Genomic DNA, 20,274 nt, shown 5'->3' on the forward strand with positions numbered 1-20,274 from the left:
TTCTTTTCTTCGTCTTTTTCTTCTTCTTTTCTTCTTCTTCTTCTTCTTCTTCTTCTTCTTCTTCTTCTTCTTCTTCTTCTTCTTCTTCTTCTTTGTCTTCGTCTTTGTCTTCTTCTTCTTCTTCTTCTTCTTCTTCCACGCAAACATTGAACAAGTCTGGCTTTGCATAGCAACATCACTCAGAGGTAATGGTCAGTGATGTGTCTGTCTAGACCAGGTATGGGCAACTGGGCAACTGGCCCACGGCCCCCCATTTATAGGCCTGTGGATCTAAATGTAAATCGTTACAGCTACTAGTGCTGAGCGATTTGTGCTTTTTTAGGTTAGTTCGGCTTCGTTTTGATTATACAAAAAATAATCACGGTTTTCAATTTCTGTTTCATATTTTTTTTTTTTTATACATTAAATGCACTATGCATTATGTGGGTTGAATGCTGTAACGACACAGAATAAAGCAATTAATAAAGTCCCATGATGGTAGTGACTGTCCATTATGTTTATTACTTATTAACCTTCACATTACTTTACTTTAATCAAATATTTCAGTTGTTGTGTATATTACATTTGTTTTATTTGATGACTTTAATTCCAAGTCATCATCAAATCTCTGCTGCCTATGCTGTCTGACAAAATCACTATTTTTTTCAAAGTAAATAAGGCATACTTTTATAACTGCTGAATACGAACTATCAATGGGCGGATCACTTTTGTCAAGTCGCCTTTCAAAGTGTGTTGCATTATGGGGATAAAAATTGTCCGACTTGCGCCTACATGTCGACTGCATGAACTTTACAAAAATCATGTGATCAAAGGAACATTTAGTTTTGACTGCAAGTTTCTACAGTTGCTCTTCACCAGCTTCACCCTGCAGGCTTCGCCAGCATTATGGGTAGCTCTATTGTCAACCCATCATTAGGGTGGTTTTGTTTGACCCACAGGAACATGACCAAAGATGTCACTCAAACAGGAACCAACTTTGTCGCAATTCATGTATACAGTGGATATGTACAAATGAATGTGATATTTGAGTCTCTCTCTCTCTCTCTCACCAATTGATTGTACTATACACACACATATTTTCAGGTTGTGAGTGTTTGATATGGGGTTGGAGACATGTTTATTTCGACATTAAAGAAATAAAGAAACACTTTTATAACACTGAGCCTTGCCGTTGGAACACCATATCAGTGTCTGTCACAGATGCACCTCCCCTGACTTCACTCCTAGACCTTTGTCTACAGTTGGTTGCTTTCGCCTTACCACTCAAAGGAGCCCAGTCACTTAGATCATGTATTTTCCAGTAGAGACCGAGAAAAACAAATTGGTACAATTTAAGGCCGGGTGGTGGACAATGGTGCAGGCACCGGGAATTGGGGTGTGAGCGTGTGGGTCTGGGTAGGTGGGATGTGGTCGTCGTCTGTGAGTTGTTTGTGTGTATCGGTTTGTATCTTGAGTGGGAAAAAATTTAATAAATGGGGGGAGAAAAAAAGGAATTTAAATAATTGAATTGACATCAGTCAATTAGTTGTTTAATAACCAACATTTCGGTTAATCGCTCAGCACTAATAGTTACCTGTCAAAAATAGTAATCATGAAAACGTTACTTTTGGATTACCCAGACTCAGTAACGTAATCTGATTACTTTCAGATACTTTTAGAGGACTTTCCCCTTAAGAGGCATTAGAATAACATAAAAATATATATATTACCAATAGAACAACGTCTAATGCAGGATAAATCAATGTTAGCGTTTACATAGCTGGCCATAAATGGATGTTGCGTTTAACTTTATGGGTTATTTAAGCTTCATACCTATTGCTTTCTACTTCAACACAGATAATGATACGATTAGGCTCCATCTTCACATGAAAAACCCAAGTCTGTCAGATTTCAAGTCATTCCAATTCATTAACTACCCCTTGTTCTTCAAGAATAGGACTTGGAAATATAGATTAGTCAAGTTGTTTTACCTGAACATAACCCAAAAACGAAGGACTTATTAGCCTACTCTGTTATGTTTATTCTGTCGTCATGGAGATTGGGCTCATTGTTTTGAGTTTAAAAATAAATGCTGCTCTTATGGAATGACATGCTTTGAGCACTATCGAGAAGTGCTATTTGCATGTGAAAAAATGTATGCCATATGCTGCATTTGCTATAGGCCTTTTGTTTAAGTTTTTGTTGGTGACACTTTGATATCTCAATTATTTGCAGCTGTTTAGGTCTATCAAAAGTGTGCAAGTTAGAGCATGTATCCGTTAGGCCTATGGACTTTCTTTTGAACCAGCACAAATTAGATTACGCAATAAAAGCCTCACTCGTGTTCTTCTTAAATTAAACTAGTTTTTGACAGTATGTATGGAGCACAATACCACAGAGGAGTTTAGAAAGAGAGGAACTCCCTCAAACTTCTGTTCCATTGGCTGAGATCTGCACTATGCAGCTGTTGCAAGAGCACATTTTCACTGGCTGTCAACTGGTCGCGATAACAATGATTTATATGCAGCTTAAACTTCAATTTGTCACGATCGTTGGTTAGAGAGGACCAAGGCGCAGCGTGTTGAGCGAACATACTTTAATAGTAAAGTGCAAACACGAATACAAAACAATAAACGATACGTAACGTCCTCAGACAATGACTGACAAGGAACAAAAACCCACAAACACAAGGTGAAAACAGACATTATAAATATGGCTCCCAATCAGAGACAACGAGCCAAACAGCTGACACTCGTTACCTCTGATTGGGAGTCACTCATCCAAACAAAGAAATACAACCACATAGAACAACCCAACCAAACAGAACACAACGAAACGAACACACCCTGGCTCAACATACAAAGTCCCGGAGCCAGAGCGTGACACAATTCAACCATTATTGGGTTAAAATACACCTACTGTATACATTTGTGAACAGCCATCTACAACAACCTCGAGTAAGGTGTAAATAAATGAGGGAGCAGCAGGATTCACATCATTGATATGGAGATATCAATAATAGTCAAAGTGATATCTAACGCCTCTAGGCTACACCATTGTGTAATGAAAACTCAGGGAGAAAAAGGTGTAGATTCACGCAGAGCGCGGCAGGAATCGTGGTCACAGGCAGGCAATGGTCATACACAGGAAGGCAAATCAAAACTAGGACTGAAGACTATTACTGGTTCTCACAAACAAGCTATGAAAAGGCTTAGTAGAGTCAAAACGAACAATACCTCACAAGGCACAAACAGAAAGAACTGAACTAAATAAGGAGCTGATGAGACCAGGTGAGTAACTAACACAGGTGAAATCAATGAACAAAAATGAAAGACAGGGCTACGTTCAAGAACACAAGATTGACTAAGAAAATACAAAACCTTACAGTACCCCCCCCCCCCCCCCCCAGGGAGGCTCCTGACAACCCAACGGCACCGGAGGGTGGAGTGGGCGGGTGGGGGAGCAGAGGCGGCCGCCTACCTCGGGGGCGAGGTCCGGCAGGCTGGTTCGACACGGTCGTGGACTGACCTGATGTTCTGCGTCGAGGCTGATGTCCAGTGGGTCTGTTCGGGGGTCGACCCCGAGGACGGTTATAATAATAATAATATGCCATTTAGCAGACGCTTTTATCCAAAGCGACTTACAGTCATGCGTGCATACATTTTTGTGTATGGGTGGTCCCGGGGATCGAACCCACTACCTTGGCATTACAAGCGCCGTGCTCTACCAGCTGAGCTACAGAGGACCATGGTGGAATGCCTGAATTATCTCTGGGTCGTGGATGTCCTGGTCAGGGATCCTAGACCGGTCTTCAGGCCCATAACCTTCCCAGTCCACTAGATAGTGGATGCGACCGTTCAGGCGTTTGGAATCAAGGATGGCCTGAATGGCGTAGGCAGGTTCCCCTCCGATGTCCAACGGTGGGGGCACACTGCGGGTTGAGACTGGAGGATGAAGAGGACTGTAGGTGACTGGTTTTAACAGAGACACATGGAAGGACAAGGAGATTTTATGCTGACGGGGTAATTGGGGGCGGTACGTGACAGGGTTGATGCGATGGGTTATCTTGAAGGGACCAATGAAGCGAGGACAGAACTTTGCAGGGGAGGCGGAGCCGGATGTCTCTGGTAGAGAGCCACACACGCTGTCCGGGGTGAAAGAGTGGCGTAGGTCGGCGGCGTCTGTCGGCAAAGCGTTTCTGGGGGTTGGTAACCAAGGACACACTGAAACGGAGTAAGGCGGAGGGATGAAGGCATGAGTGAGTTCTGAGCGTATTCGGCCCAGGCCATATACCAACTCCAGTCGTGTGGAGAGGCAGAACATTGTTGGCGGAGGTACTTCCCTATTTCTTGGTTCAGGCGTTCCGTCTGCCCATTGGTCTGGGGATGGAACCCGGAGGAGAGGCTGAGGGCGACCCCCAGTCGGTCACAGAAGGCTCGCCACACCCGGGAGACAAACTGGGGCCCGCAGTCAGAGACGATGTCCTCCGGAATCCCATACAGACGGAACACCTGCTGGAACATACACTCAGCCAATTCCATGGTGTTTGGTAAATGAGGAAGAGGAACCAGACGACACATTTTTGAAAAACGGTCTACTATGACAAGGATGGTGGTGTTACCAGAGGATTCAGGAAGGTCTGTGATGAAGTCAACAGCTATGTGGGACCAGGGTCTGTGAGGGATTGGCAAAGGTTGAAGCTTACCGGAAGGGAGATGACGAGGGCTTTTGTTTTGGGCGCAGACTGGACAGGAGAGTACGTAATCCCTTACGTCGGATGCCAGTGAGGACCACCAGAATTTACGGGCTAGAAGTTTGGTGGTTCGTGTAATGCCCGGATGTCCTAACCCCAAGGATGTGTGACACCATTGCATCAGTTGGGGTCTAACAGCTGCTGGTACGTAACTCTTCCCAGCTGGTGTCTCAGGAGGAGCTGGGTTTGAGGTTAGGGCTATTTGTATGGCAGAGTGAACCTCCCACAGTACCGGTCCCATAATGCAAGAGGAAGGAAGAATGGGTGTAGGGTCTAAGTTACTGGTCGGAAGGTCAAACTGGCGGGAGAGAGCATCAGCTTTTACGTTGATCTTTCCAGGGATGTAAGTAACATGAAAATGGAAGCATGTGAAGAAGAGAGCCCAGCAGGCTTGTCTGGAGTTTAACCTCATGGCCCCTCTGATATATTCCAGATTACGATGATCTGTTAGGATGAGAAAGGGATGTTGTGCGCCATCCAACCAGTGGCGCCACTCCTCGAGGGCCAGCTTGATGGCGAGGAGTTCTCTGTTCCCCACATCGTAATTCCTCTCAGCGGAGGATAACTTCCCGGAGAAGAAGGCACAGCGATGTGATTTTGGAGGTGTTCACACCCACTGAGAGAGTATGGCTCCTACACCTACTTCGGAGGCATCCACCTCCAGGGTGATAGGAAGGGTCGGATCAGGTTGGCGAAGGACAGGAGCTGAGGTAAAGAGGCGTTTCAAGGTGTTGAAAGCAGTCAGTGCGGTATCAGTCCATTGAAGGGTCCTTTGGCTGGTAAGGGCAGTGAGGGGAGTGGCAGTAGAACTGAAGTTCCGAATTAACCGGCGATAGAAGTTGGAGAACCCAATGAAACGTTGGAGTTCCTTAAGGATGGTGGGTTTGGGCCAGTTACTGACGGCGGTGACTTTGTTCTCATCCATGCTGACCCCTCCAGGTGTCAGTACGAAACCGAGGAAGTTTACCGAGGTACATGGAAGGTGCTCTTTTCAGTCTTCACATAAAAGTTATGGTCAAGGAGCCGTTGAAGAACCCTTTGTACATGCTGTATGTGTTCCTTCAGGGAGTGGGAGTAAATCAGGATGTCATCAATGTAGACGATGAGAAAGCGGTTGATCACATCATGGAAAACCTAGTTCCTAAAGGATTGGAAGACGGCGGGGGCGTTAGTAAGGCCGTAGGGCATGACCAGGTATTCGTAGTGCCCTCGTGCGGTGATAAAGGCTGTCTTCCATTCGTCACCTTCACGTATACGGACAAGGTTATATGCACTTCGCAGGTCAAGTTTTGTATAGATGTTGGCGCGGCCCACTTGTTCAAGGGTCACTGGGATCAGAGGAAGAGGGAAGCGGTTCTTGACCGTGACGTCATTCAGGGAACGGTAATCAATACATGAACGGAGACCACCGTCCTTTTTTCCAATGAAGAAGAAGCTGGACGCAGCCGGGGAAGAAGAAGGACGACGAATGAAACCGTTTGCGTGTTTCACCAATGTCGTTCTCCATTGCCTCATTTTCCGGGATAGATAGGGGGTAAACACGGCCCTTCGGTGGGGACACTCCAGGGAGTAAGTCAATAGCACAGTCCCCTGGGCGATGTGGTGGCAGAGTGGAGGCTTTGATTTTGCTGAAGACATTGCTGTACTGGGCGTATTCAGATGGTATAGTGGGTGGCACTGCAGAGGCAGAGTCCTCAATGGTGGTGGCTCTGCAGGGTAGGCTGAGACAACTGGTGAAGCAGGTAGAAGACCAGGACAGTAGTTCAGAATTGGGCTGCCTGTCTAAATGCAGCCGTTGTGTATTGACCATTCAGAGCTGATTGTGTTCTGTGGGTGTTACTGAGTAGGCTGATAACCCATTTCATGGATGCACAGTCCATAGGTTAGGCTGTAAAGTGCAACTTGAATATTCAATATGCACAATATGCTGACTGGGAAGTGATTTCCTAACAGTCAAAGTCCTGCAATAAGAGCATTACAGTGCAACCATTTTACTCTCATATAAACCTTAAGTATTTTGCTGTGTGACCTGGAATTTTGATATTAGGACCACCAGTGCGCTAGATAAATTACGGATTTTAGCTTTATAACCTGAAATATTTTTCATGTGCTCCTAAAGTTATTTGTGTGCGCCTACATTTTTCACCTTAAGCACACGTGCTCCTTTTAAAAAAGGTCCGCTTTAGAGCCCTGAAGAGCTAAGACAAGGGGTTGGAACCTCATTTATTTTCCAGTCGTTTCGTTCTGAATAGAACCATAATTTTCCCCCAAAAAGTACAGGTTTATATCATTCCTTTATGTTCCTTTTTAAACCTCTGAAATCACTTTTTTTTTTACATTTAGGTCGACATTAAATGACTTCACCAATCAGTGGATAGAGCAGCTTGCTATATGGAGCGGGCAAGCTATAGCCTAGTTGTTTACGTGTGCGATGGACAGAGTGTAGGGCGCGAGATGTGACTGACATTTTGCTGGTGGGGAGAGAGGGTGGAGGAGGAGGCTTGGCTTGAAGCGCTGGGTATCTTGTTATGACATGCCTTATCTGAATTAGGCCCCACAGAATTATACCTAGTGCGGCTTCTATCGAGGAACTTTTAATGTCTTTGAAATTCAGAGATTTGGCTTAATGTTGGACCATGTTTTGTTGTGTTACAGCCTGAATTCAAAATGGATTAAAAAAAAAAAAAGTCTCACCCATCTACACACAAGACCCCATAATGACAAGGTGAAAACATGTTTTTAGAAATTCTTGCAGATTATTGAAAATGAAATACAGAAATATCTAATTTACATAAGGCTTCACACCCCTGAGTCAATACATGTTAGAATCACCTTTGGCAGTAATTACAGCTGTGAGTCTTTCTGGGTAAGTCTCGAAGAGCTTTCCACACCTGGATTGTGCAACATTTGCCCATTATTATTTTCAAAATTCTTCAAGCTCAAATTAGTTGTTGATCATTGCTAGACAACCATTTTCAGGTCTTGCCATACATTGTCAAGTAGATTTAAGTCAAAATGGTAACTCCGCCACTCAAGAACATTCACTGTCTTCTTGGTAAGCAACTCCAGTGTAGATTTGGCCTTGTGTTTTAGGTGATTGTCCTGCTGAAAGGTGATTTCATCTCCCAGTGTCTGGTGGAAAGCAGACTGAACCAGGTTTTCCTCTAGGATTTTGCCTGTGCTTAGCTCTATTGCATTTATTTTTTATCCTGAAAAACTCCCCAGTCCTTAACGATTACAAGCATACCCATAACATGATGCAGCCACTACTATGCTTGAAAATATGGAGAGTGGTACTCAGTAATGTGTTGTATTGGATTTTCCCCAAACATAACACTTTGTATTCAGGATAAAAAGTGAATTGCTTTGCAACACTTTTTGCAGTATTACTTTGGTGCCTTGTTGCAAACAGGATGCATGCTTTGGAATACTTCGATTTTGTACAGGCTTCCTTCTTTTCATTCTGTCGATTAGGTTAGTATTGTGGAGTAACTACAATGTTGTTGATCCATCCTCAGTTTTCTCCTATCACAGCCATTCAACTCTGTAACTGTTTTAAAGTCACCATTGGCCTCATGGTAAAATCCCTGAGCGGTTTCCTTCCTCTCCGGCAACTGAGTTAGGAAGGACGCCTTTATCTTTGTAGTGACAGGGTGTATTTATACACCATCCAAAGTGTAATTAATAACTTCACCATGCTCAAAGGGATATTCAATGTCTGCTTTTTTTATTTTTATTTTTATTTTTTTATCCATCTACCAATAGGTGCCCCTTCTTTGTGAGGTATTGGAAAACCTCCCTGGTCTTTGTGGTTGAATCTGTGTTTGTAATTCACTCGTCAACTGAGGGACCTTACAGATAATAGAATTTGTGGGGTACAGAGATGAGGTAGTCATTCAAAAATCATGTTAAACACTATTATTGCAATATAGGGAATAGCATGCCATTTGGGACACAGCCAGTGACTGACCGCTGCTGTCAGCTGGCCACTTAATCACCTTAGCTAGAGTATTAGATAGGCTGCTTAGCGTCCCCTCCTCTCCCTTCTAGGTCAGTACTTCTGGGTCAGTACTTCTGGGTCAGTACTGAACAGTGCTGCTACTGTAAGAGGGAGGTCTGATGTAAGGTTTTGGCACACAGTGGAAGGAAGCCTCAGGCAAGCGACTGGCTGCTTTTAATCTCTTAAAGGACCCTTCAAGCTGGAATCCTTCATGGTGAAACAGCCACGTCTGTTTGCAATATTACAACAACAAAGAAGTTACTGCAAACAACCAACACTGTTTTTTCCCGTCTGATCATTGCACAAGCGATAGAAGAGCACAAGATGTGCAGCAATTGTTTTTATCGCGATGCTGCTCAGCTTGGCAACAAAAACAATAACAATGGTGGTGGGGCGGCCATTGGTGCGGATTCCCATCTTTAATGGAGGCTAGTTATAGTCTGTTGTCATGGTGACACCACCAGCCCTGCCCTGCTCATTGGCTGAAACCCGGAGTGAGGAATAAATGCAATGTCCGGGTATATAAAGAGAGATGGAAACCAGGATGTCAGCCAATTCTAATTGAAGACAGTCCGTTCAGGAAGTAAACTAAAATTACAATTCAATCATCGAAAAAATGACATTTATTTTCAATGACTTCGCAATAAATTGAAAAGTAGAAGCTATTTATTTCAAAAGGTTTTACATTTCTGAATGTAAAATTCAAATCACTTCCTGAATGGACTGCCTTCAATTTAAATTAGGCCCAACCCCTGATGGAAACGAATACTATACAGTCACACAGTCGCAGCCAGGGTTGACCGAGTCAGGGTGCGTCCCAAATGCCACACTATTCCCTCTTTTGTGCACTACTTTTGACCAGAGCCCATAAGTAGTCAACTAAATATGGAAAAGGGGGCTATTTTGGACGCAACCAGTGCCTTTCGTTGTCTTCTCATGAATGAAAAGGGGACTTGGGGTCATTTCCTGTTTGTTTGCTAGTAGTTATCTGTTGATAATGTTTTTAGTTGTGGAGGAAAAAGATGCTCTGTGTTTCTCAAATAGACATGTCCCTCAGATGTTACATGTTGAATAACAGCACACACACACACACACACACACACACACACACACACACACACACACACACACACACACTACACTCACACAAACACACACACAAACACACACTCACTCACTCACTCACACACACACACACACACATGCACGAACACACACACACTCACACACACACAAACACACAAACACACATGCACGAACACACACACGAACACACACACAAACACACAAACACATACACACTCACTCACTCACACACACACACATACATGCACAAACACACAAACACACAAACACATACACATACACACTCACACACAAACACACACACACACACACACACACACACACACACACACACACACACACACACAAACACACAAACACACACACAAACACACACCCAATCACCATCAGCTGTAATCTACAACCATAGCTATTATTCACACCCACTCTCTCCTCTCTCGTTAATAATAATAATAATAATTCTCTCCTCTCTCTTTCTCTCTCCTCTCTCTCCTCTCTCTTTCTCTCTCCCCCTTCTCTTTCACCTCTCAGCCAGGAACTTCAATGTCAACAAATCAGAGGCCATGCTGAGAAAGGTAACCCTCCCAGTCTACCCCGCTCCTCTCCTATGTTATTTTAATTGAAACACGTAGCTATATGACTATTGTATATCTGTTGTATATTTTCATTGGTACCATTAGACTAGCCCTAGTGTGACCAATGGTTTGTCCAGCCAGTCTCACACAAGTCATCTGAAATAATGTGGGGGAAAGCCCATGGAAAATATCAGGGATTTGTGTCACTTAAAAGTGCTGCTTACAAAATGGCATTTAGCCTAATCCGTAACGTTCATCCGATTTAAACAATTCAGCCAAGCCCACTGTACCATTATGTCATGTGGTATTTGATATCCCTTTCATGCTGATGGGGGTATTTATGCAGGTATTAGTCACTCTGGCAGTCTAAACCTACTGATCCATTTAACTCACTATGCTCACTGTCCTCCTGACACACACAAACCTGTGTCTGTGTGAGCGTGTGTGTAAGAGAGAGGGACAGAGGAGGGGGAGAAGGGTGCAAAGGACATGCCATTACATGTAAAAAACTATTTGGGCCACTCATGTTCTATCGTGTTTTATTTCAGCACCTTGACTTCAGGAAACACATGAAAGCAGACACAATCACCACAGAATGGCAGCCTCCAGAGGTACCAATCTCTTGTAACCCTCATTCAACTGACTTATTACCACATTCCTAAAATACCATGTAGGCCTAAATACTGAAATATTTGACTGTATAATAGTGCATTACCATGGTTTTAATAGTGTGTTAACATGGTATTAATAGTGCGTTACCATGGTATTAATAGTGCGTTACCATGGTATTAATAGTGCGTTACCATGGTATTAATAGTGCGTTACCATTGTAATAATAGTGCGTTACCATGGTATTAATATTGCGTTACCATGGTATTAATAATGTGTTATCATGGCAATTGCAGTGTGTTACCATGGTATTTGTGTCCAGGTGATAGAGAAGTACCTGTCAGGTGGGATGTGTGGGTACGACCGTGAGGGAAGCCCCATCTGGTGGGATGTCATCGGCCCCGTGGACCCCAAGGGACTCTTCCTCTCAGCGTCTAAACAGGACTTCATCAAGTCTAAGATCAGAGACTGTGAGATTCTGCAGAAGGAGTGTGAGCTGCAGTCTGAGAGGGTATGAGAGGGTTTCATTCATATGTGGAGGGCCTGGAGTTGTTCCTGAACCAACAGTATGACCTGATCAGGACAAACTCCTGGCACTAACCTTACTGAGATTAGATACAAACTCCTGGCACTAACCTTACTGAGATTAGATACAAACTCCTGGCACTAACCTTACTGAGATTAGATACAAACTCCTGGCACTAACCTTACTGAGATTAGATACCACTAATGAAGTGTTCCTGTCTAGAATCTTTGTCATCCAGATATGAGATGATTTGATTTGAGATGATACTTTGATACTCTCTCCATTGCGCTCTCTCTCAATCTCTCTTTCTCTCCGTCTCTCTCTCTCTCTCTCTCCTTCCATCTTTCTCTCTCTCTCCGTTGTCTATGTCTCTCTCTCTCTGCTGTAGTTGGGGAGACATGTAGAAGCCATCACTATGATCTATGACTGTGATGGTCTGGGTCTCAAACATTTGTGGAAGCCTGCCATCGAGACTTACGGAGAGGTGCACGCACGCACGCACACACACACACACACACACACACACACACACACACACACACACACACACACACACACACACACACACACACACACACACACACACATACACATACACATACACATACACATACACACACACACACACACTGTTCTGCTGAATCCAGAGTGGGAATGTGATGTGATGATACTGTGTGATCATTGTGTTGTTGTTGTACCTCTACAGATCCTGACCATGTTTGAAGACAACTACCCAGAGGGCCTCAAGAGACTGTTTGTCATCAAAGGTAAGTTTCATCACCACTAGCACAGGGGTTTTCAAACCTCTCCTCGGGGACCCCCAGCCGTTCCAGGTATTTGAACTATTTCTAGAGCTGGCACACCTGAATCAACTTGTCAACTAATCATCAAGCCCTTGATTATGTGACTCGGGTGAGAAAGTTCAGGGCTACAACAAAATTCTGAAACGTCTTAGTATCACCGTGGTAAACCTACCTGTGTTGTGTGTCTCACATCTCTTAAACCTGTATTAGACACCAGTGTATCGCACCATACTGTCGTTTACATGGCCTTTTCTCTTCTCCACCTCTCCTCAGCCCCCAAGCTCTTCCCTGTGGCTTACAACCTCATCAAGCACTTCCTGAGTGAGATCACCCGCAACAAGATCATCATCCTGGGGGGTGAGACACTTCCTTATCGGAATGTTTTCCATAAATATATACTGTTCTAGAATGCTGAGTATAGAATTGTCAGCTCTATCTATTACATTTCTATTAGCAACACTCCATAGGTTGTGAATACATACAGTATGTACAGTGCTATGAAAAAGTATTTTCCCCCTTTCTAATTTTCTCTACTTTTGCATATTTGTGATACTGAATGTTATCAGATCTTCAACCAAAACCTAATATTATATATATAAAGTATAATTGAGATGTTGTGGCAGGACTTGAAACGAGCAATTCATGCTTGAAAAACCACACGTCACTGAGTTAAAGCAGTTCTGCATGGAAGAGTGGGCCAAAATTCCTCCACAGCGACGGGAGAGACTGATCAACAACTACAGGAAGCATTTGGTTGTAGTCATTGCAGCTAAAGGTGGCACAACCAGTTATTGAGTGTAAGGGGGCAATTACTTTTTCACACAGGGGAATTGGGTGTTGCATAACTTTGTTTATGAAATAAATATGTCATTGTTGTGTTATTTGTTCACTTATGTTCCCTTTATCTAATATTAGGTTTTGGTTGAAGATCTGATAACATTCAGTATCACAAATATGCAAAAGTAGAGAAAATTAGAAAGGGGGCAAATACGTTTTCATAGCACTGTATATGGTTGCAGCGTCCTGAACTCTACCCAGCTTAACCCTACATGTAGATGAAGGTTATGAATGTACTAACTGTTAGCCTCTCTGGATAAGCTTCTGCTAAATGACTGAAATGTAAAATGGTAACATCATTCTCTCTCTCTCTCCTCACCCGTGTGTTGTGCAGCCAACTGGCAGGAGGTGTTGATGAACTACATAGACCCGGAGCAGCTTCCTGCTGCCTACGGAGGGAAACTCACCGACCCTGACGGGGACCCTCGCTGTAGGAACAAGGTGAGCTCACACCACCAGGAAGTGGGACGCTTTTTTAATGAGGGGGTCATGACCCCCGTTCTCATGTTGCCACAGCTGAAATGATAGGCTGGAGAGTTCAATGCTGTACTCATTGCTGCTCTTAAGTCGTTTTTTTTGCGCTTTTTGTTTTTCGTACATGGCGACTACATTTCTGACTAGCAGTTTCAGCATTTAGTAGTTTCTCCACACCTGCCTTAGTAGGAAGGACTCAAAATGCAGCATACTAGACACCAGGCGGTGAGATGAGAGCAGCTTTGCTTTGCTGCCTGTGACCACAAGATGCAGGAGGTAGGACTCCTGTTCCTAAGCAACATGCTGCTGCCAGTGGGGCTAGATGAGGAGTCTCTGCCGGACAGTTGAACTCCTTATGGGTGATCCGATGAGATTGTGGACTGTACAGCATCAAGAAACGATTTACAACCAGCCTTGACAGGCTCTTAATTCCTTCTGGTCACTGAGATGTTAAAGGAGCTCCAGATGGTTTCCTCCTGGTCTGCTTCAACAGGGACAGTCCGATGGTGATTAGGTATTTCTGTTAGACAATGTCGCTGTCGTGGATCTCCTTCTTCTTGCTCTACAGTTCAGTCCTGCCTTTTCACCTAGGACCTCGCTGCTGGCCACCACCCCCAATGGCCCTCTAGTCATCTTCATGCCAATAGATGCAGTTGTTAGTCTGGTCTAGATGCAGGCTTGGGCAGACACATGCTGACTGATAAATTGGTAATTTCATTACCCAGAAAAACGTATATTTTGTCTGATGTCTCTGTAGATACATATGTAGAGATGTCTTCCTGACCAGAGATGGGGAGCAAGAGGAGGACAAGTCTTTGTCATCCCAAATGAGGCCCAGGAAAATCTCATAGAACTCTTGGAATCTTTGAGGATTTTTGGAATGACTTTGGAATCTTCAGGAAGACTCTAAGGACTGACACTCTCTACTTCCATTCCATTTTTACTCAGCTGAGTCATTTAGCCATTTTCAACATGTGAACAGGAATTTAGTTCGCTTTTTTTATCATTGGTAGCTAGCTAGTCCCTGACTTTCTGGCTAGCCCATTACTTTATTTGTAGTGTTTAGGTCAGGTACTCGGAGGAGCATTTCTTACTTGTTGACTTCTCTGTGAACGGGAAGAACTGATGCTCAGTCCAAAGAGAGGCATGTAGAGACATGACAAAACAAATCAAATGTATTTGATGAGATCTTTGGCCTGAACTAGGTCAACGCCTTGTTGGCCTAGTTCAGACCAAAGTCTCATCAGATATATTTTATTAGTATTATCATGTCAAGGGTCAAAACTTCCACAGGTTCTAGTAGTTCTACATTCTATGTGTAGAATGTTGCAACTTCTGCTGTGACTGTGAGGCGCTGGAAGGTTATGCAGACATCTATCACCTATTTACTGTAGAGAGAGATTAGATTAGGGGGTCTGTGTGTACAGTACAGTACAGTAAAGGCAGATTATGCAACAGTCAGTCAAAGTTGAAGGTCATTTTTAACACGTTTACCGTTGGCAGTGGCACAAATGCGTTTGGGCCCGTTTGTGTCTGAACACGTGCTCAGTAGTGATGCGCGGGTCAGCAGTTTGTTCACCCACAACCACCCGCAATTGCTAATAACCCATCCGCAACCGCACGATTATATTTGATAAAGTGAAAATCTGAGGCCCGCACCCGACCCTAAAACACACATATAGAAAATGCGCTGTACAGGCAGAGATGGCGGAACGGTTGTTTGACATGCCTTTTTAGATAGGCAGCTTCTCTTCTGTCATTACACTGTATGTTGCCCTAGAAGACTAAATAAACCCTTGCTCATCAGAATAATAACATAAATCAATAGAATGAATGCTTCAGTCTAGTTGACATCGGTAAAGTTTGTTTTTTCCTTCCTAAACCCCCCCCCCCCCCCCCCCCCCCCCGCCCCATGGATATAACCGCATCACTAGTGCTGAGCTCAACATTCCCCATGGCTTGCTGTGTTATCCCAGACATGAGATGGTCCTGTAATGGTCCTGTGATATCCCAGACATGTAATGGTCCTGTAATGGTCCTGTGTTATCCCAGACATGTGATGGTCCTGTGTTATCCCAGACATGTGATGGTCCTGTAATGGTCCTGTGTTATCCCAGACATGTAATGGTCCTGTGTTATCCCAGACATGTGATGGTCCTGTGTTATCCCAGACATGTGATGGTCCTGTAATGGTCCTGTGTTATCCCAGACATGTGATGGTCCTGTGTTATCCCAGACATGTGATGGTCCTGTGTTATCCCAGACATGTAATGGTCCTGTGTTATCCCAGACATGTAATGGTCCTGAAATGGTCCTGAAATGGTCCTGTGTTATCCCAGACATGTAATGGTCCTGTGATATCCCAGACATGTAATGGTCCTGTGTTATCCCAGACATGTAATGGTCCTGTGTTATCCCAGACATGTGATGGTCCTGTGTTATCCCAGACATGTAATGGTCCTGTGTTATCCCAGACATGTAATGGTCCTGAAATGGTCCTGAAATGGTCTTGTGTTATCCCAGACATGTAATGGTCCTGAAATGGTCCTGTGTTATCCCAGACATGTGATGGTCCTGTGTGAATTGACTGTGGACTGATGCTAATTGCCACCTCATGGTTGAAGTGAACCATCATCCTCCATCTTTCTCTCCCTCCACTCACATGGAATATACCACTCATTACTGCCCTCTTTTGGTAGCTTTCAGTTACTGCTGGAACCAACATGTTTTACTCTTCCAACTGTGTTTGGTTGAGGTGAGGGCTGAGGGCTCCCTCTCATGTGTTTGGTTGAGGTGAGGGCTGAGGGCTGAGGGCTGAGGGCTCCCTCTCATGTGTTTGGTTGAGGTGAGGGCTGAGGGCTGAGGGCTCCCTCATGTGTTTGGTTGAGGTGAGGGCTGAGGGCTGAGGGCTCCCTCTCATGTGTTTGGTTGAGGTGAGGGCTGAGGGCTGAGGGCTGAGGGCTCCCTCTCATGTGTTTGGTTGAGGTGAGGGCTGAGGGCTGAGGGCTCCCTCTCATGTGTTTGGTTGAGGTGAGGGCTGAGGGCTGAGGGCTCCCTCTCATGTGTTTGGTTGAGGTGAGGGCTGAGGGCTCCCTCTCATGTGTTTAGTTGAGGTGAGGGCTGAGGGCTCCCTTTGTGCCATCACTAGCACAGAGAGGCTGCTGCCTACACACAGACTTGAAAATCAATGGCCACTTTAATAAATGGAACACAAGTCACTTTAATAATGCCACTTTAATAATGTTTACATATCTTGCATTACCCATCTCATATGTATATACTGTATTCTATACTATCTATTGCATCTTAGCCTATGCCATTCTGATAATGACATTGCTCATACAAATATTTATATATTCTTATTCCATTTCTTAGATTTGTGTGTATTAGGTATTTGTTGTGGAACTGTTAGATATTACTTGCTAGATATTACTGCCCTGTCGGAACTAGAAGCACAAGCATTTCGCTTCACTCACAATAACATCTGCTAACCATGTGGAATGTGACCAATACATTTGATTTTGAAATGTGATGTGTTTTGTTACACTGAGGGCTGTGGGCTCCCTCTAGTGGCTGTTTAGGGTTACTACAGAGGAAGAATAGAACAGACAGTAGAATGAGGACAGTCAGTGTGGTCAATTATTTTTGCTGTTCTTGTTTTTATGGAAATAAATAAACAATGGACCTCAGCAGCGTATACTCTGGACTCTTATTTCGAAACTATGAAACCTCAGAAACATATTCATAGTAGTAAGTAAGGCTTTCTTTTTTTATTTCCTTAGAAGTTCTGCCCTCAAACTTGTTTCTTCCCCTAAACATTTTCCTGTTGACTTTCAGAGCATTTGATCAGATAGCCCCACACCATCCATCCTCAAACTCTGGGTATAAATGTGTTCCAGATCCACTATGCAGGGCCGGTGCCTGCTTCCTACTACGTCAGGGAGTCAGTGAAGGTGGATTATGAACAGTGTCTAACAGTCAACCGAGGCTCCTCACAGCAGCTAGAGTACGAGATACTCTACCCTGGCTGTGTGCTCCGGTGAGTGGGCAACTATTAACCTCTCTACCTCTCTCTACCTCTCTCCCTCTCTTTCTCTCTCTACCTCTCCTTCTCCCTCTATCCCTCTTTTGCTCACTATCCCTCTCTTTCTCTCTCTATCCCTCTTTCTCTCTTTCCCCCCCTCTCTCTCTCTCTTTCTCTCTCTACCTCTCTTTCTCTCTCTCTCTCTCTCTTTCTCTCGCTCCCTCACTTTCTCTTTCTCTCTCTCCCCCCTCTATCTCTCTCTACCTCTCTCTTTCTCTTTCTCTTTCTCTCTCTCCCTCTCTATCTCTCTCTTTCTCTCTATCCCTCTCTTTCTCTCTATCCCTCTTTCTCTCTCTCTCCCTCTTTTGCTCTCTCTCTCTTTCTCTCTCTACCTCTCTTTCTCTATATCCCTCTCTTTCTCTCTCTACCTCGCTGTGTATAGTGTGTGTAGTGTGTGTATAGTGTGTATATAGTGTGTATATTGTTGTGTATAGTTTGCGTATAGTGTGTATAGTGTGTATAGTGTGTGTTTATAGTGTGTGTATAGTGTGTAGTGTGTGTTGTGTATGTATAGTTTGTAGTGTGTGTATAGTGTGTGTAGTGTGTATAGTGTGTGTAATAGTGTGAGCTAATCCATTAATATTTATTCCTGCTGTTTCCTGTGTGTGTCTCATGTAGGTGGCAGTTTTCCAGTGATGGGGCAGACATCGGCTTTGGGGTGTTTCTGAAGGGGAAGATGGGGCAGAGGCAGAGCGCAGGGCAGATGCTGGAGGTGGTTCCCAGCCAGAGATACAACACTCACCTGGTGCCCGAAGACGGCTCTCTCACCTGCAGCGAGCCTGGGGTCTGTGAGTATAGTCCAGTCCAGTCCAGTCCAGTCCAGGCAGACAGGGTAACATAAGGGACTACACGTAAACCCTTTTCACAATAACATGCTGATCCAAACCATGCTGTGCTAGCTTGGGTATTTTTGGTTCCAGACACTATACAGCTTGGTTTGGGTCGGCTCAGTAGGGGTACAGTGACACATGGAGAATTGGGCAGGGGCACATGAGAACCAGGCCTGGCATACAGGGACACAAAGGCTGCGTTTACACAGGCAGCCCAATTCTGTACTTTTTCCACTAATTGGTTTTTTGACCAATCAGATCAGCTTTTTAGCCAATAATTTGGCAAAAATCAGAATTGGGCTGCCTGTGTAAACGCTGCCAAAGAGGACAAGGGCAAAGGTCAAGGTGTAGAAGGACTTGACTGAGGAGAGACATCCATGCTGTTTTCTTTTTCTTCTCCAGATGTGCTGCGGTTTGACAACACCTACAGTATCTTCCAGTCTAAACGCATCAGCTTCACTGTCGAGGTCCTGCTCCCTGGCCAATCGCAGTCTCTGAAGAAAATGATTGTGTCGGAATCTGGGGCTAGCAACCAATCACAGTTCCTGAAGAACAGGAGTCTGTCAGAATCTGGGGCCAGCAACCAATCACGGTCTCCGAAAAACAGGAGTGGGTCAGAACGGGGGGCTAGCAGCCAATCACAGTCTCGGAAGAACAGCTAATCGTGACAGACGTTACTGAGTTGCTAAGCTCTCGTGGACAGATTCTCGTGGACAGATGAAACGGCGAGAATCTGTCAAGGCTCACGTAGAATTATGTGATTATGAGCAACAGTAGTTCCTGGTTTTGGGTTTACGTCATTGATTATTTGGACGAATCAGTATTGGGTGAATACGGTGCTTAAACTGGTGCAGTGATTTTCAAGCCTGTGTGCGGATGATAAATGGTTTCCACTAGATTCCACAGCCGCAAAGTCCAAATCTATTTTTTTTGGCCATGATAAACACTGGTGAATTTAGCGGAAGAGAGAGGTTTGGCTGAGAGTTTCCATTTTTGAAGGAGGAGACTTCGCTTCCTTCGTTTGCACAAAGGTAATCACAATTGTTAACGGCATTCCCCCCAGAAGTAAAACAGGAAATGAGATAATTTTACTTCTAGGTAACCGAGATTACTGAGTTGCTAGCCTCTGTGCTGTCCTAGAGTTAGGTGTGTCCCAAATGGCACCCTATTCCCTATATACTGCACTTTGGGACACAGCCAGAGTCTTACCCCCAACCGTGGTCAGTCAAACTTGAAAGCACTGAAACAGACCCCACTGGTCCGCACTGAGAGACTGACCATCTGACCATATGCTGCTCACGAACAAATTTATGTAGCTCTGATCCAGGGCGTTACGTGTGGCTTGCTGATGCTGAGTCTTCAACATCAGCAAGCCGCACGTAACGCCCTGGAACAGAGCTAGGACGTACAATGAAGAGAAACCTAGAGGTCCACAACTCAGGATCCCTGGAATGGAGGACAGATGTATTCAAACACACATTTAAATAACAACTGGCATACTTGAACAATAATACAGTATGTTTATGGAAGAGATATTTAATTTCATAGACCGGGGATATGTAGTATAGCTGAATGTCATTGAAGGTTATTGTTCAGGTAGTATTATTTTGCAGTGCTGAACAAGGTACATAGCCACAGAGCAGGGTGTATTATTTTGCAGTGCTGAACTGGGTACATAGCCACAGAGCAGGGTGTATTATTTTGCAGTGCTGAACTGG

General features: G+C 44.3%; 1 protein-coding gene across 1 annotated transcript in view; it reads left to right on the top strand.

Moving 5' to 3' along the window:
- LOC311144568 (SEC14-like protein 2) overlaps positions 1–19,829 on the top strand; it is a 24,110-nt gene extending 4,281 nt beyond the window's left edge. Inside the window, exons 3-12 of the mRNA XM_084180603.1 lie at positions 10,350–10,393; positions 10,942–11,004; positions 11,325–11,513; positions 11,917–12,012; positions 12,235–12,295; positions 12,605–12,688; positions 13,503–13,609; positions 17,542–17,681; positions 18,345–18,514; positions 18,959–19,829. Of these exons, the coding sequence (XP_084036729.1) occupies positions 10,350–10,393; positions 10,942–11,004; positions 11,325–11,513; positions 11,917–12,012; positions 12,235–12,295; positions 12,605–12,688; positions 13,503–13,609; positions 17,542–17,681; positions 18,345–18,514; positions 18,959–19,218 (1,214 nt within the window). The 3' untranslated portion in view covers positions 19,219–19,829. The remainder of the gene's footprint in view (positions 1–10,349; positions 10,394–10,941; positions 11,005–11,324; positions 11,514–11,916; positions 12,013–12,234; positions 12,296–12,604; positions 12,689–13,502; positions 13,610–17,541; positions 17,682–18,344; positions 18,515–18,958) is intronic.
- The last annotated feature ends 445 nt before the right edge of the window (positions 19,830–20,274 follow it).

This window comes from Coregonus lavaretus, assembly GCF_964263955.1.
Source record: "Coregonus lavaretus genome assembly, chromosome: 17".
Taxonomy (NCBI): domain Eukaryota; kingdom Metazoa; phylum Chordata; class Actinopteri; order Salmoniformes; family Salmonidae; genus Coregonus; species Coregonus lavaretus.